The 17,119-nt window shown below is 43.4% G+C and overlaps 1 protein-coding gene across 1 annotated transcript in view; it reads left to right on the top strand.

The window, feature by feature from the left end:
* The window catches only part of npm1b (nucleophosmin 1b), a 117,017-nt gene extending 102,148 nt beyond the window's left edge, over positions 1–14,869 (top strand). Inside the window, exons 8-10 of the mRNA XM_073042102.1 lie at positions 1,805–1,915; positions 3,544–3,618; positions 9,034–14,869. Of these exons, the coding sequence (XP_072898203.1) occupies positions 1,805–1,915; positions 3,544–3,618; positions 9,034–9,084 (237 nt within the window). The 3' untranslated portion in view covers positions 9,085–14,869. The remainder of the gene's footprint in view (positions 1–1,804; positions 1,916–3,543; positions 3,619–9,033) is intronic.
* Positions 14,870–17,119: the final 2,250 nt, after the last annotated feature.

The following is a 17,119-nucleotide window of genomic DNA, read 5'->3' as shown; positions in this document are numbered from 1 at the left end:
AGGTGTTCCCTTGGACCTTACGGAAGGCAAATGCAGAAATTGCCAGGGCCCTAGCAGAGATATTTAAATAATCCTTAGTGACAGGAGAAGTGCCTGATGACTGGAGGATAGCCGATGTTGTTCCACTGTTTAAAAAAAGGCTCTAAACGTAAACCTGGAAAGTATAGGCCCATGAGTCTGACTTCAGTTGTGGGAAAGTTATTGGAAGGTTTTTTAAGGGACTGGATTTATAAGTATTTGGATAGACATGGACTGATTAAGGATAATCAGTATGACTTTGTGTGTGGTGGGTCATGTCTAAACAATCTTATAGAGATTTTCGAGGAGGTTACCAGACAAGTGGATGAAGGCAAGGCAGTGGATGTTGTCTACATAGACTTTAGTAAGGCATTTGACACATGCTGGTCAAGAAGGTTCAGTCATTGGATATTCAGGATGAGGTAGTAAATTGGATGAGAAATTGCTTTGTGGGAAAAGCCAGAGAGTGGTAGTTGAGGGTTGCCTCTCTGAATAGAGACCTGTGACTAGTGGTGTGCCACAGGGATCAGTGCTGGGTCCTTTGTTGTTTTCTTCTATATCAATGATCTGGATGATAATTTGATTAACTGGATCAGCAAATTTGTGGATGACACTAAGAGTTGTGGTGTAGTGGACAGTGAGGAAGGCTATCATGGCTTGCAGAGAGATCTGCATCAGCTGAAAAAATGGACTGAAAATGGAAGATGGAATTTCATGCAAACAAGTGTGAAGTTTTGCACTTTGGTAGACCAGCCAGGGTACGTCTTACACAATGAATGATTGGACACTGAGGAGTGTGGTAGAAGGGTTTGGGAATACAGGTCCATGATTAGTTGAAAGTGGAGTCACGGGAAGATAGGGTTGTAAAGAAAGCTTTTGGCACGTTGGCCGTCATGAGTCAATGTATTGAGTACAGAAGATGGGATGTTATGTTGAATTTGTATAAGACATTGGTGAGGCTTAATTTGAAGCGCTGTGTGCAGTTTTGGTCACCTACATACAGGAAAGATGTAAATAGGGTTGAAAGAGTACGCAGAAAATTTTACAAGGATGTTGCCTTGTCTGGAGGACCTGAATTATGATAGATTGAATTGGTTAGGACTGTATTCTTTAGAACGTAGAAAATTGAGAGGAAATACGATAGAGGTATACAAAATTATGAGGGTATGGATAGAGTAAATGTAAGTAGGCTTTTAACACTGAGGTTGGGTGGGAATACAACCAGAGGTCATGGGTTAAGAGTGAAAGGTGAGAAGTTTAAGGAAAACACGGGGAGAGACTTGTTCAATCAGAGGGTCATGAGAATAAGGAATGAACTGCCAGCACAAGTGGTGCATGTGAGCTCGATTTCAACATTTAAGAGAAGTTTAGATAGGTGCAAGGATAGTAGGGTTATAGAGGCTTTGGTCCCAGTGCAGGTCAATGGGAGTAAATGGTTTCAGCATTGACTAGATGGGCTGAAAGGCCTGTTTCCATGCTGTACTTATCTCTGTGCCTAAGACCTTTGCACTTGACTGTATAGTCTGAGGTGGTGTCATACTTTTTCAGTTGGTTCAGGAGCCTGATAGCAGTGGGAAAGAGTTAATTGTTCATGCTGTTGTGGACATTAGGATTGTCTCTTCGGTCTTATTCTACATTTGGTACTTTCATTGGTGATGGATTTTGTGGACATGTGCACTATTGTTCTATTATACCATGATAGTGGAGAGGGAGAGGAAAGAATTTACTTGGAATTGTACTTAAATTCTGATTGGCTAAGGCTGATGCTATTTACTTTTTTTGGCAGACTCCTGTGAAAACCAAAAATCTAGGAGACAATTCAAAATCAGCGAAAACCTCTAAGACTGCAATCGCTATGGACGACATTAAAACTAAAATGAAGGCTTTGGTTGAAAAGGTAACTATCTGTGTTATTCAAAAATGCTGTTATTTCCTGGTGTCTTGATGAGGCTGTACACTTACAGCCTCTTCCACTATCACGATGTAGATTTGAGGAGCAATACCTCCTATTCCATCTTGGTAGTCTCCAACCTGACTGCATGAACATTCATTTACCTTAACAACATGTGCCCACTCCCCTCTCTTCTCCCTCCCCTCCTATTTTCCCTTATCCCTGTGGTCCCATTACTATCGTGACCTGCCCATTACCTTCTTCCCACTGGCTCCCTGCCTCCTTCCATGGTCTTTTAGACTCTGTTAGATTCCTTCTTCTTCAGCCCTTTGTCTTCCACACCTATCACCTCCCAGCTTCTGACATTAATCCCCTTCACCCCTTTCCCCACCCTCCTGGCTTTCCCTTCCCTCCTCACCTTCATCCACCTGTCAGCTCCTATCACTCCCCAACTTTTTTAATCTAGCGTCTGCCCTCTTCCTTTCCATTCCAATGAAGGGTCTCTGCCCAAAACCCTGCCTGACCTGCAAGGATGTTGCCAGGGCTTGAAGACCTGAGTTAGAGGGAAAGGTTGAATAGGTTTGAACTTTATTGCCTGAATCTCAAGAGAATGAGGCAGACCTTACAGAGGTATATAACGTTAAAAAGGGTGTAGATAGGGTAAATAGGCTTTTTCCTCAAGATGGGTGAGACTTGAACTAGAGGTCAGAGGATTAGAGATGAAAGGTGAAATGTTTAAGGGGAATCTAAGGAACTTTTTCACTCAGAGGGTGGTGAGAGTGTGGAACGAGCAGCCAGTGGAAGTGGTAGATGTGCATTTAAGAGATTTCAACATTCAAGAGATGTTTGGTTGTGCAGGTCGATGGGACTAGGCAGAAGACTAGGCTAGCACATACTAAAAGGGCCAAAGGGCCTGTTTCTGTGCTTGTGGTGCTCTGTGAGTCAAGAATTGTTGGGAGGAAATCCAGGACCTGTATCTTTTGGGGAGGAGGTGATCACAGATTTAAATTAAGATCAGGTGGTTTCTCTGGGTATCTAGGTGGAAAAGTCAAAGCAAATCATGACGAAAATAAAAAATAAAAAAGGAGATCTTGCAGATGCTGAAAATTTGTAACACTCAGCAGGCCAAGTGGTATCTGTAGAGAGAGAAACGGTTGCAAATTTGGTTCTGGGACCATCAGTTCTGCCCAGGAGACAGGACCTGAAGCATCAAGTGTTTCTCCCCTTTCAGATGCTGCCCAGCTCTCTGATGTTACATTTTATTTCCCTCTTTTCTCTCACTTTCCTCCTTCTTTCCCCCACTTGCACCCCTTTTCTTGCTCATCTCTTTTTTCCTGCTTACCCTCTTTTGTGCCCCTTCTTTTTTTCACACTCACTCACTCCCCACCTCACTCAGTCATACTCCTCTTTTTCTGCTTGCCCCCTTCTTTACCCATTCATCCTCTTTTCTCAAATCACCCTCTTTCTCTCATACCAGCCTGCCTCGGTTGTTTGTCCCTCTGGCTGCCACCTCCCATTCCCCCGTTTTCCCCTGGGCTACCTGTTCTAGGTGATATATAGCTCCTACAACTGCTGTGCAGACTATCTTCATGATGTTCTGGTCAGCACTGACCCTGGTTGTTACTGGTTTGCAGGGGCAGCACTTACCGAAGACCATACAGAAGTTTAAGAACTTTATAAAAAGCTCATTCCGACTTGAAGATCAAAAAGTGAGTAACATCAGCCTTTAAGTAAGAATCTCAAGTTCAATTTTGTTGTCGTTTGACTGGTTTAAAATGGCACCGGTGAAGCTCAGTGATGGCTTGCCGATGGCAAACAGATCAAAGAAAATTATTCAAAATTTGTCGTTTTTCTCTGCACATTGGGTGTTTGTTAGTCTTTTTTAATTGGTTCTTTTGGGTTTCTTTGTTTTATGATGACTGTAGTGAGAAGAATCTCAAGGCTGTATGTAGTTTATGTACTTTTTTAATTAATGCATTTTGACTTTGACATATATACAACCAAATGAAACAACATTCCTTCGAACAATGGTGTACCCGCAAAACATGTATCACACACAGCACATAAAACAAAATATTACCACAGATAAGCTCATAAAATACAATTCAAAATACATGTAGTGTGCAGCACAGGTAAACAGTGAACAGTGACAAGACCACGGTGGTGGCAGGGTACTCATTAATCTCACAACCTGAGAGAAGAAACTATTACCTAGTCTTAGTTCTGTACCTCCTTCCTGATGGTAGTGGGTCAAAGAGATTATGGAAGGGTGGTGGAGGACTCTAAACGATACTTTGGTTCTTTAATATCTGAAGGGAATATCCAGGGAATATCTTCAGAACATTGTGTGTTAGTGTGAAGGAGAAATGGAGGAATATTTGGGGGGGTTAGATTGATCTTAGAGTAGGTTAAAGAGTTGGCACAACATCATGGCCCAAAGGGCCTGTACTGTGCTGTAGCGGTCTGTGCTCTATGTTTTAGCTCGCCATTGTTGGTTCCCAAGCCTGCCTAAGCACACCAGGTTCAGGCATTTGTCCAGTGATCATCCTCCTATTTAGTTCATGTGTGGTCACGAGGAATGACCCTTTAAAATAAATACTCCTCATCTGTAACCATTGAGGAGAGGGATGTGATAGTGAGAGGATTCAGAGAAGGGATATTTAAGAAACACTTAGATAGAGACATGGATGATAGAAAAATAGAGGGCTATGTGGGGGAAAGGTTAGATTGATCTCAGAGTAGGCTAAAATGTTAGCACAAATTCATTGGCTGAAAGGCTTGTACTCTGCTGTACTATTCTATGTTCTTTGTTGTATGTCTAGCAAAGATGTTATTCAACTGAAAAGATTGCAGAAAAGATTTATCAGGGGGCCTGAGTTACAAGGAGAGGTTGTATAAACTAGGACTTAATTCCCTGGAATATAAGATTATATGTCTCTACCATTTTATAAGATTATAAGTCATTGTATGTCAATGATTTGGATGATGGAATAAATAGCTTTGTTGCCAAATTTGTAGATGATACGAAGATTGCTTGGAGGGGCAGATAGTGTTGAGGAAACAGGTAGGCTGCAGAAGGACTTTGACAAATTAGGAGAATGGAAAAGAAAGTGGCAAATGTTGAAAAATGCATGGTGATGCACTTTGATACTGGAAATAAATGTGCAGACTATTTTCTGAACAGTGAGAAGATCAGAAAATCTGTGATGCAAAGGAACTTAGGAGTCCTTGTGCAGAACACCCTAAAGATTAACTTGCAGTTTGAGTCGGGGTGAGGAAGGCAAATGCAGTGCTGTGGATTTATAAGGCAGTGGTGAGGCTGCACCTTGAGTGTTCTGAACAGTTTTGGGCTCCTCTTCTAAGAAAAGATGAGCTGGCTTTAGAGAGGATTCAGAGGGGGTTCACAGGGATGATTCCAGGAATGAAAGGGTTATCATATGAGAAACTTTGATGGCTCTGGGTCTGTACTTAGGGGGATCTCATTAAAACTGTTGGAATGTTGAAAGGCCCAGACAGAGTAGATGTGGAAAGGATGCTTTCCATGATGAGGGAGTCTAGGACAAGAGGGCACAGCCTCAGCATAGAGGGGTGCCCATTTAAAATGGAGGTGCGGAGAAATTTCCACCAGAAGGTGGTGAATTTGTGGGATTTGTTGCCACAGGCGGCTGTGGAGGCCAGGTTATTCAGTATATTTAAGGCAGAGCTTGATAAGTTCTTGTTTGGCCAGGGCATCAAAGGTTATGGGCAGAAGGCCAGGGAGTGGAGCAGAGCAGGGGAAAGAATAATCAGCCATGATTGAATGGCAGAGCAGACTCGATAGCCAAATCATCGTCCTTAATGATAAGACATAGACAGGGTGAAAGCACATAACCTTTTTCCCAAAGAGATGGTGCTAAAAACAAGAGGGCACAGGTTTAAGACCAGAGGCGAGAGATTTAAAAGGGACGTCGGTGGCAGCTTCTTCACATAAAGGGTGGTGCTTATTTGGAATGAGCTGCCAGAAATAGGGGTTAAGGCAGACACATTAGGAATATTTAAAGGCCATTTAGATAATTACATGGACAGGGGAGGTTTAGAAGGCTACAGGCCAAATGCAGGCAGATGGGACTACTACGGGGAAACACATTGGGTATGGAAGAGTTGGGTCATGGGGATTGTTTCTGTGCTGTAAGACTCCATTTCCTCAAGTGCTCATCCTGCTAAATGGATAGCACGGTAGCGTAGTGGTTAACACAAAGCTTTACAGTACCAGTGATCCGGGTTCAGTTCCTGCTGCTATCTGTAAAGTGTTTGTGTATTCTCCCCGTGGCCACATGGGTTTCTTCTGTCTGCTCTGGTTTCCCTCAGAGTCCAGAGACGTACTGGTTGGTAGTTTAATTGGTCATTGTAAGCCGTCCCATAACTAAGCTGGGGTTAAATCGGAGGTTGATGGCTCATAGGGCCAGAAGGGCCTATTCCACAATGTTTCTCCGTCAATAAATAAAGAAGAATTTCTGCCTCTACCACCTTCTCAGGCAGTGTTCTAGACCACCACTGCTCGTGTGCTGAAATAATTTCAACTCGGTTTCCTCTAACCCCAAGTTAGCAACTCTCCACTGAGAGAAGTAGATCTTTCCTGTTCACCTCTCCTAGGCTACTCTTCACCACGTTTATTGCTGTGGGGCTGCAGAGGGTTGCAGACTCAGGCAGCTCCTTCGTGGGTGTTAGCCTCCCCAACATTGAAGACACCCTCAAAGGGCAGTATCTCTAAAAGGTGACATCCATCACTAAGGACCCTCACTATTCAGGCATTCAGGACATAAGAAATAGGAGCAGGAGTAGGCCATCCAGTCCATCGGCCTGCCCCGCCATTCAATAAGATCATGGCTGATCTGTCCGTAAACTCAGCTCCATCTACCTGCCTTTTCCCCATAAACCTTAATTCCCTTACTATGTAAAAACCTATCTAACTGTATCTTAAATATATTTAGTGAAGAAACTTCAACTGGGCAGAGAATTCCACAGATTCACCACTCTCTGGGAAAAACAGTTTCTCCTCATCTCCATCCTAAATTTTCTCCCCTGAATCTTGAGGCAATGTCTCCTATTTCTAGTCTCACCTACCAATGGAAACAACTTTCCTACTTCTATCTTATCTATCCCTTTCAAAATTTTGTATGTTTCTATGAGATCCCCCTCTCATTCTTCTGAACTCCAGAGAGTATATTCCCAGACGACTCAATCTCTCCTCATAGGTTAACTCTTTCATCCCTGGAATCAACCTGGTGAACCTCCTCTACACTGCCTCCAAAGCCAGTATATCCTTCCTCAAGTATGGAGACCAGAATTGCACACAGTACTCCAGGTGTGGCCTCACCAGTACCCTGTATAGTTGCAGCATGACCTCCCTGCTCTTGAATTCAATCCCTGTAGCAACGAAGGCCAACATTCTATTTGCCTTCTTAATAACCTGTTGTACCTGCAAGCCAGCTTTTTGTGATTCATGCACAAGCACTCACAAGTCCCTCTGCACAACAGCATGCTGGAATCTTTCACCATTTAAATAATAATCTCTGCCTTCTATCGGTTAACCAATCCACAATCCATGCCAATATACTTCTCCAACTCCATGCATCTGTATCTTATTTATAAGTCTCTTGTACGGCACCTTATCAAACGCCTTCTGGAAATCCAAGTACTCTATATGACATCCACCTGTTCACCTCTATCCACTGCACTCATTATGTCCTTAAAGAACTCCAGTAAGTTTGTCAAACAGGACCTGCCTTTTCTGAATCCATGCTGCGTCTGTCCAATGGAACCACTCCTTTCTAAATGCTTCATTATTTCTTCCTTAATAACAGCTTCAAGCATTTTCCCGACTACAGATGTTAAGCTAACTGGCCTATAGTTGCCCGTCTTTTGCCTACATCCTTTTTTAAAAAGTGGCGTGACATTTGCTGTCTTCCAATCCACTGGGACCTGCCCAGAGTCTAGAGAGTTTTGATAAATGATTACCAATGTGTCTACTATAACCTCCGCCAATTCCCTCAGCACCCTGGGATGCATCCCATCAGGACCAGGGGACTTATTGACCTTCAGGCCCTTTAGTTTGCTCATCACTATCTCTTTAGTGACAGTGATTTTATCAAGCTCCTCACCTCCCATTTTGTCCATAACATCCTTCTTTTGCATATTAGGCGTGTCCTGCACCGTGAAGACCAATACAAAATAGTCGTTCAATGCCTCAGCCAATTCCTTATCACCCAATATCAACTTCCCCTTATTGTCTTCCAAGGGACCTATGTTGACTTTAGCCACCCTCTTCCGCTTTATATATTTATAAAAACTTTTGCTATCTTTTTTTATATTTTGTGCTAATTTACTTTCATACACTATCTTCCCTTTCCTTATTTCTTGTTTAGTTGTTCTCTGTTGGTTTTTAAAGTTTTCCCAATCCTCCAGTCTCCTACTACTTTTGCAACTTTGTACACATGAGCTTTTAATTTTAATTTGATCTTTTATTTCCTTAGTTATCCAAAGGTGGCTCTCCCCACTCTTGCTGTACTTACTTTGTACTGGAATATACTTTTGTTGAGCACTGTGAAAAATCTCTTTGAAAGTATTTCACTGTTCTTCTACTGTGCTCCCGATCCACATCAGCCAACTCCCCCCTCATCCCGTTGTAGTCTCCCTTGTTCAAGCATAATACACTAGTTTTAGATCTAACCATTTCATCCTCCATCTGAATGCAAAATTCAATCATGCTCTGATCACTCTTTCCAGCAGGATCCCTGACTACAAGATCATTAATCTTACCTGTCTCATTGCACAGGACTAGATCTAAGATAGCATTTTCCCTTGTGGGTTCACTAACACGCTGCTCAAGAAAGTCATCACGATGCATTCTGTGAAGTCCTCCTCAAAACTTCCTTGACCAACCTGACTCACCCAATCTATGTGGAAGTTAAAATCTCCCATGACAATTGCTGTTCTGTTCTTTCAAGCCTCAGTTATTTCAGGCTCCATTGCAATGTACTGCTGCCGCAAAACAAGAAATTTTACAACATACGCCAGTGATACTAATGATATTAAATCTGATTTTGATTCTGTTTCTGATTCAACAATGTCATCTTTGTCGACAGGTAATTGAGGAGCTTTGGACCTGGGGCCAGACCCTGAAGCAAGCCAAGTGAGGGCTGCCCGAAATTGCTCATTCATTTCTCTCGAAGATTGCCTACAATTTGCCGAGTTGATGGAGGTTCTACAACCTGTTTTGTCCACAGGATATCTGCAAACCACATTTTGTTTGGAGTTGTTTCTATGTTCAAGTCTTTGGTGACACAGATATGCCGTTCTAAAATATTGCCAGAGGGGGTCCAAAAAGCAGGTTAAAATTAAAGGCACAGCCAATGGAAACACAGCAAGTGTATCAGCATCTTAACAAATTTACTTTATTGTCACCAAACAATTGCTACTAGAGCGTACAATCATCACAGTGATACTTGTTTCTGTGCTTCGCGCTCCCTGAAATCTGAGGTTAATATTTCTAACTTATTAATTGGTTTAAGAAATTATCTACAGCCAAACATGAAACCCTCTCTTCTTTAGATGCTGATAGGCCCACTGTGTTCTCAACACTGTCTACGTTTCCTAATTTGATTTTGTGTAGCTTACAGCCAATAAATTCCATGCCATTAAAAGCATGCAAAATAATTTGACTTTTTGTTCTTACAACTATACAGAATGCCATGTCCTTAAGAAAATTTCCCTTTTGATAGCCACTGGAAGCACACTGTAGCTCTTGAGGTTACTGGGACTCCTTGGTGTGGTGTTGGAGTTAGTTCTGGGTCTGAAGCTTGTCGATCCCTGATCTCTCAACCCCGAGAGCCAAGGAATGGGGAAGATTGGTCAGAGATTCTGCTCCTGTGGCATGATAGCGTAGCAGTTTGTGTAGCACTCTACAGTACTAGTGACCCAGGTTCAATTCATGCTACTGCCTTTAAGGAGTTCATATGTTCTCTCCGTGACCGCTTGGGTTTCCTCCAGGTGCTCCAGTTTCCTCCTAAGTTCAAAGACGTGCCAGTTAGTAGGTCAGTTGGTCATTGTAAATTGTCCTGTGATCAGGCTGGGGTTAAATCGGGGGTTGCTGGCAGCATGGCTCAAAGGACTGGAAGGGTTTATTCTGCACCGTATCTCAATAATAAATAAACAGATGAATACAGCGTCAGCGATCAGGGTTCAATTCCCGCTGCTGTCTGTAAAGAGTTTGTACAGTATGTTCTCACCATTATGGCGTACGTTTCCTCCAGGTGCTCCAGTTTCTTCCCACATTCCCAAGACACATGGTTTAGGGTGTGCACGCTGGGAGCGTGGCTCCACGTGCAGGCTGTCCTCAGCCCATCCTCACTCTGAGTTAATCATTGAAGTAAATGACACATTTCATTGTATGTTTCGATGTGCATGTTTCAGATAAGGCCACATCTTTATCTTTATCTCTCCTGATTAGCCATCCCTGTGTACAGGAAATTTTATCCACACGACGTGCTGAAGGAACTCAGCAGATCATGCAGTGTCTAAGAAGGGAAATGGGCATCTGGACTGAAAGAAGGAGGGGAGTATAAAGAGGTGGAAGGAAAGTGTGGACAAAGATCTGGCAGGTGATGAAGTGTCTGCATCTAACCTTTCTCCCTTCATGAGTCTCAACCCAAAACGGTGACTGCCCAACCCACTGAGTTCCTCCAGAACTGTTATGTGTTGCTCCAGATTCCAACATCTGCAATCTCCTGTGTCACCAAAAACAAATTTTTAAAATAAGTTGCTGCAGTTGTTTTTCCCAAAGTTCAATTTAAAGTTGAGTCTTCTCTGGTGATATCTTGTTCTGAGGTGGCCTGGAATCTTTTTAAGGAGTCTGATCACAACAAAGTTGAAAGTAAATTTATTATTAAAATACATACATGTCACCATATTCAATCCTGAGATTCATTTTCTTGTGAGGATACTCAATAAATCTCTAGAATAATAACCATAATAGAATCAATGAAAGACTGCACCATCTTAGGCGTTCAACTAGTGTGCAAAAGACAACAAACTGTGCAAATACAAAAAGAAAGAAATAATAATAATAAAAAATATATAAGCAATAAATATCAAGAACATGATATGAAGAGTCCTTGAAAGTGAGTCCATAGGTTGTGGGAACAGTTCAATGATGTGGCAAGTGAGGTCGAGTGAAGTTCAAATGCCTGATGGATTGGGGGGGGGGGGCTGGAAGTAGGTGGAACTTTTATCCCTGAACCCTGTCTTTGCAGAGGTTGTCAACAGTACTACATAAATGCAGGTCATCCTTTTTACCTTCGCCTTCCGCTTGTTGCACAAGTGTGTGCATGCGGGACAAGTGCGAGGTCAGGTGTGTGTGTGGACCATGAAGGGTCTCAGCCTGAAATGTCTAACTAATCTCTCCCTTGGCTCTCGGTGTTGCTCTCTGGATGCTGCCTGGCTTAATGAGTTCCTCCAGCATTTTGTGTGTGTTACTGTTTGTGGAGTAGCCAGCCAGGGCTAGAATGTGAAGAGGTGGCAGTGAAACAAACTGCTTCTATTTACTGTCGAGCTTTCTTTTTAACAATTAGCTTTACTTGTCACATGTACATTAAAGCATTGTTTGTGTCTGAGGATGTGCTGGTGGCAGCCCTCAAGTGTTGCCACACTTCTGGTGCTGACATAGCATGCTTACAACTCACCAACCCTAACCCGTATGTATTTGGAAACTGGGAGGAAACCCACTTGGTCACAGGGAGAATACACAAACTCCTTACAGACAGTGGCAGGAATCGAAACCCGATCTTACAGCTTGTGCTGTAAAGCATCACGCTAACCACTTTTCACCATATCAGAATCAGGTTTATTGTCATTTACATAGGTTGTGAAATGTGCTTTGTGGCAGCAGTACAATGCAGGCGTAACAAAGTTATAACTTTTTTTAAATCATGCGAATGAGGAATAGTGAGGTAGTGTTCACAGGTTCACGGTCTGTTCAGAAATCTGATGGCAGAGGGGGAGAAGCTGCTTCTGAAACATTGAGTGTGTGTCTTCAGGCTCCTGTTCCTCCTCCTTGATGTCAGCAATGAGAAGAGGGCATCTCCTGGGTGGTGGGGATGCCATCTTTTTTGAAGCATCGCCTTTTGAAGATGGTCTTGATGCTGGGGAGGCTGGTGCCCATGATAGAGCTGGCTGAGTTTACAACTCTCAGCAGATTATTCCGATCCTGCACAGGGTCCTTATCATGCATAGTTTAAGTTCCACAGTTAAGTATCAACTAAATTGTAAATTTAAAAGGACTCAATCTGCTTGCTACCTACTGGAATAATTACTCTAATATCTGTTGTATGACAGTGGTTATGCTGAACTGGACTGATATCTAGAGGTGTGGATCGTTGATCTGTAGACTTGAGTTTGAATCCCCATAATTTCAGCTGGGGAACTTAGATTAAAATACTAGTCTTCACTGGGTTACAACAGGGCTCTGTTCCTGTGAACTATTTGTAACCTGCACAGCTCACAAGTCGGAAATGCAGCCACAAACAGAGTTCCCACACGGCAGAAGATACCAACAGCCCTGTAGTTACCAGGAAATCCATTCCCTAGTCTCCCAAACACTCATCCGTTTGTCCGGGCGGTACATAAGTTGGGCATTTGTAACTTGGAGAAGCTACTAGATTGTCATAAAAGTATCAGGTTCAAAAAGAATATCTAGCCAGAGTGGCATGCATACGAGTCCAATCGTACCAGTATGATTGACTCTTCATCTCCTACTCTGATGGCCCAACAACCTATTGTTTGCAGCCAATTAGGAATTGCCAATAAATATCAAACACAAAATGCTGGAGGAAGTCAGCAGGTAAGGCTGAGTACAGTCAACGTTTCAGGCTGAAATGTGGAGGGATATGGACAGTCAACATTTTGGGTGGAGACCCTTTACCTGGACTGGCCCAAATGTCGACTGCCAGTGTCCCATCATGGATGCTGCCTGACCTGCAGAGTTCCAGCAGCAGTTTGCTTTTTCAAACCAGATTCCAGCCTCTGCAGCCTCGTGTCTCCGCTTTGGGTAAATAAAGACGTAAATTCAAATTTTGTCCTGGTCCTTCATTGGAATGATAAATTTGGGAATGTTCCTCAAATTGGGAATGTTAGGGAACTTAAGAAATAAGAGTAGGAGGAGGCCATTCAGTCCTTCCATTCAATTCCATCGAGGATCTTCTGACCTGAGCCACAAGTCTACATTGCTACCAGTTCCCCTATTGCTCTCAATCCCCCACTGTAGATAAATAATCCATCCACATCAACCTTGAATATATTCAATGCCTCATCCTCCACAGCTCAGTGGGATAGAAAGCTGCAACATTCCACAACCCTTAACTTAGTAATTCCTTTTCCCCACTGCTTAAAATGGGTGGCACCTTATTCTAGAGTAGTGTTCCCACGTTCTGCAACTTCCCATGAGACAAAACATCTTGAAAGCATTAAGAGCAACAGACATAAAATTCTGGAGGAACTCAGCAAGTCAGGCAGCATCTGAGAAGGAATAAGTAGTAAACATTTCGAGCTGAGACTCTTCATTATTCCTACACATAGTGGAACTAGTTTTTTTTTTCTTTCTCTCTTCCATCCATCTACCTCTTACTCTTCCACCACTTCCCTCTCTGCTTCTTTGTTTATTCCCCCTTCCCCATCTTCTTCCTAACCTGGTTTCACTTATCACCTCCCTGCTTATTTCACCCCCTCACCCCCACCCACTTTCCCCCTCATCTATCACCGCCAGCTTGTGCTCCTTCCCCTCTCCCCACCTTATTTTGGCTTCTGCCCCCTTCCATTCCAATCCTGATGAAGGGGCTCAGCTCAAAACATCAACTGCCTATTCCCCTCCATAGACACTGCCTGACCAGCTGAGTTCCTCCAGCATTTTGTGTGTGTTGTTCATGATAGCCAGCATCTGCAGAATCTCGTGTTTATAATTCACAGCATTTACCCTATCGAGACAAATCTCAATAAGATCACCTCTCATTCTATTAAGCTCTAGAGATAACCCTTCATCTGAGGAAGTCAAACCAATGAGCTTTTTCTGAACATTCAAAGCAAGTGCATCCGCCCTTAAGTAAAACAAAAGTGTCAGCATTATTCCTGATGAAGGGTCTCAGCCCAAATCACCGACTCATTATTCCTCTCCATAGAAGCTGCCTGACCTGCTGAGTTCCTCCACCATTTTGTGCATGTTAGATTTCCAACATCTGTAGAATGTCTTGTGTTTAGGCATTACTCCATGTGTGATCCCACTAATTTCTAAACTCTGACCCCCTTACATTAAAGGCCAAAGCTTTTTCCACAGCAGAGTACAACAGTGGTGCTGGTCATATTTTAATACTGTGTTCATTAATCCTTGTAGACCCACCTACAGGTTGAGGTGATTTTGTACTTGATTGTTCTGACGTCCTCTGTAAGAAGACTTGTGCGTTTTTCCCATGTGTACGTGGGTTTCCTCCAGTTTCCAGTTACTCCAGTTTCCTCGCACAGTCCAAAGACGTTCTGGTTAGTAGGTTGATTGGTCACTGTCAATTGCCCGTGATTAGGCTGGTGTTAAATTGGTGGGCGGTGCAGCTTGGCAGGCTGGAAGGGCCAGTCCTGTGCCATATCTCTAAGTGAAATATATGCTCAAGGGAATACCAAATAGTCATTCAGTTTTCCATGCTTCTTTTGTACGGAAACATTGGTGAATGAAGATCATGGGTTAAGGGTGAAATGTGAAATATTTCAGCAGTGGCTCTGAGGAATGAACAGAATGTGGTTTTCGGATACTGCAGGTTTTTAGCTGTGTAAATGTTTTACCCTTTTGCACTGTTCTGTATTTGATTGTCAGGAATCGAATGGGTGCAACAGGTCTCCTTGTTGTCCTCGCTTTCTGAATAAAGATTCACTGGTTGTCTACGATCTGCTTTAGTTTTTTTTGTGTCTTAACATAGTCATAGAGCACGACAGCACAGAAAAGCTACAATGATTCTGCCTAGTACCATCAACCTACACTTGGACCATAGCCCATTACACCCACCGATCCAAGTACTTAACCAATCCTCTCATAAATATTGAAATCAAGCCCACATCCATCACACTCGTGCCACCCTATGAATGAAGACTTTGCCCCTCAGTTTCCCCTTAAGTACAGTCATTGAACTCTACAGCACAGAACCAGGCCCTTTGGCCCATCTAGATAGATAGATAGATAGATACTTTATTCATCCCCAGGGGGAAATTCAACTTTTTTCCAATGTCCCATACACTTGTTGTAGCAAAACTAATTACATACAATACTTAACTCAGTAAAAAAAATATGATATGCATCTAAATCACTATCTCAAAAAGCATTAATAATAGCTTTTAAAAAGTTCTTAAGTCCTGGCGGTAGAATTGGAAAGCCTAATGGCATTGGGGAGTATTGACCTCTTCATCCTGTCCGAGGAGCATTGCATCGATAGTAACCTGTCGCTGAAACTGCTTCTCTGTCTCTGGATGGTGCTATGTAGAGGATGTTCAGAGTTATCCATAATTGACCGTAGCCTACTCAGCGCCCTTCGCTCAGCTACCGATGTTAAACTCTCCAGTACTTTGCCCACGACAGAGCCCGCCTTCCTTACCAGCTTATTAAGACGTGAGGCGTCCCTCTTCTTAATGCTTCCTCCCCAACACGCCACCACAAAGAAGAGGGCGCTCTCCACAACTGACCTATAGAACATCTTCAGCATCTCACTACAGACATTGAATGACGCCAACCTTCTTAGGAAGTACAGTCGACTCTGTGCCTTCCTGCACAAGGCATCTGTGTTGGCAGTCCAGTCTAGCTTCTCATCTAACTGTACTCCCAGATACTTGTAGGTCTTAACCTGCTCCACACATTCTCCATTAATGATCACTGGCTCCATATGAGGCCTAGATCTCCTAAAGTCCACCACCATCTCCTTGGTCTTGGTGATATTGAGACGCAGGTAGTTTGAGTTGCACCATATCACAAAGTCCTGTATCAGTTTCCTATACTCCTCCTCCTGTCCATTCCTGACACACCCCACTATGGCCGTGTCATCAGCGAACTTCTGCACATGGCAGGACTCCGAGTTATATTGGAAGTCTGATGTGTACAGGGTGAACAGGACTGTGCTGCTTACCACCGTGTCAGACCTACAGTCTCCCAACTGCACATACTGAGGTCTATCTGTCAAGTAGTCCACTATCCAATCCACCATGTGAGAGTCTACTCCCATCTCCGTTAGTTTGTGCCTTAAGATCTTGGGCTGGATGGTGTTAAAGGCACTAGAGAAGTCAAGGAATGTAATCCTCACAGCACAACTGACCCCATCTAGGTGAGAGAGTGATTTGTGCAGCAAATACGTGATAGCATCCTCCACTCCCACCTTCTCCTTATACGCAAACTGAAGAGGATCCTGGGCGTGCCTGGTTTGTGGCCTCAGATTCTGTATTATCAGCCGCTCCATGGTCTTCATCACGTGCGACGTCAAGGCAACAGGTCTGAAGTCATTCAACTCCTTTGGTTGTGGTTTCTTCGGTACCGGGACAATACAGGATGTTTTCCACTGTCTGGGTACTCTTCTCTGCTCCAGGCTCATGTTGAAGATGCGCTGTAGTGGTTCTCCCAGCTCAGTCGCACAGGCCCTCAGTAATCGTGGGGAAACTCCATCCGGTCCAGCCGCCTTGCTGGTACAGATCTTCCTCAGTTGACCTTCCACCTGTGCAGCCGTAATCCTGGGCGTGGGCAAGGTCTCCTGTGAGTGGCTATTTTCCTGTGAGGGAAGTAAGCCTGGTGTGCTGAATTGACTATTCTGTCCAGTCCCATTGAACTGCACCCGGACTATAGCCCTGTGTATTCCTCCCATCCAGGTACTTACCCAAGCTTCTTTTATGTGTTGAAATCAAACTCACGTCCACCACTTCTGCTTGTTCCACACGCACACCATCCTCTGAGTGAAGAAGTTCCACTTCATGTTCCTCTGAAACATTTCACTTTTAACCCTTAACCCATGACAAGTCTCACCCAACTTCGGTGGAAAAAGCCTGTTTGCATTTACCCTATCTATACCCCTCATAATTTCATATGCCTCTATCAAATCTCCCCTCATTCTCCTACACTCCAGGGAATAAAGTCCTAACCTATTCAACCTTTCCATATAAGTG

Source organism: Hemitrygon akajei, chromosome 4 (assembly GCF_048418815.1).
Source record: "Hemitrygon akajei chromosome 4, sHemAka1.3, whole genome shotgun sequence".
NCBI lineage: Eukaryota > Metazoa > Chordata > Chondrichthyes > Myliobatiformes > Dasyatidae > Hemitrygon > Hemitrygon akajei.
Note: the sequence above shows the minus strand (reverse complement) of the source record. Positions and strands in the feature narration are given on the sequence as shown.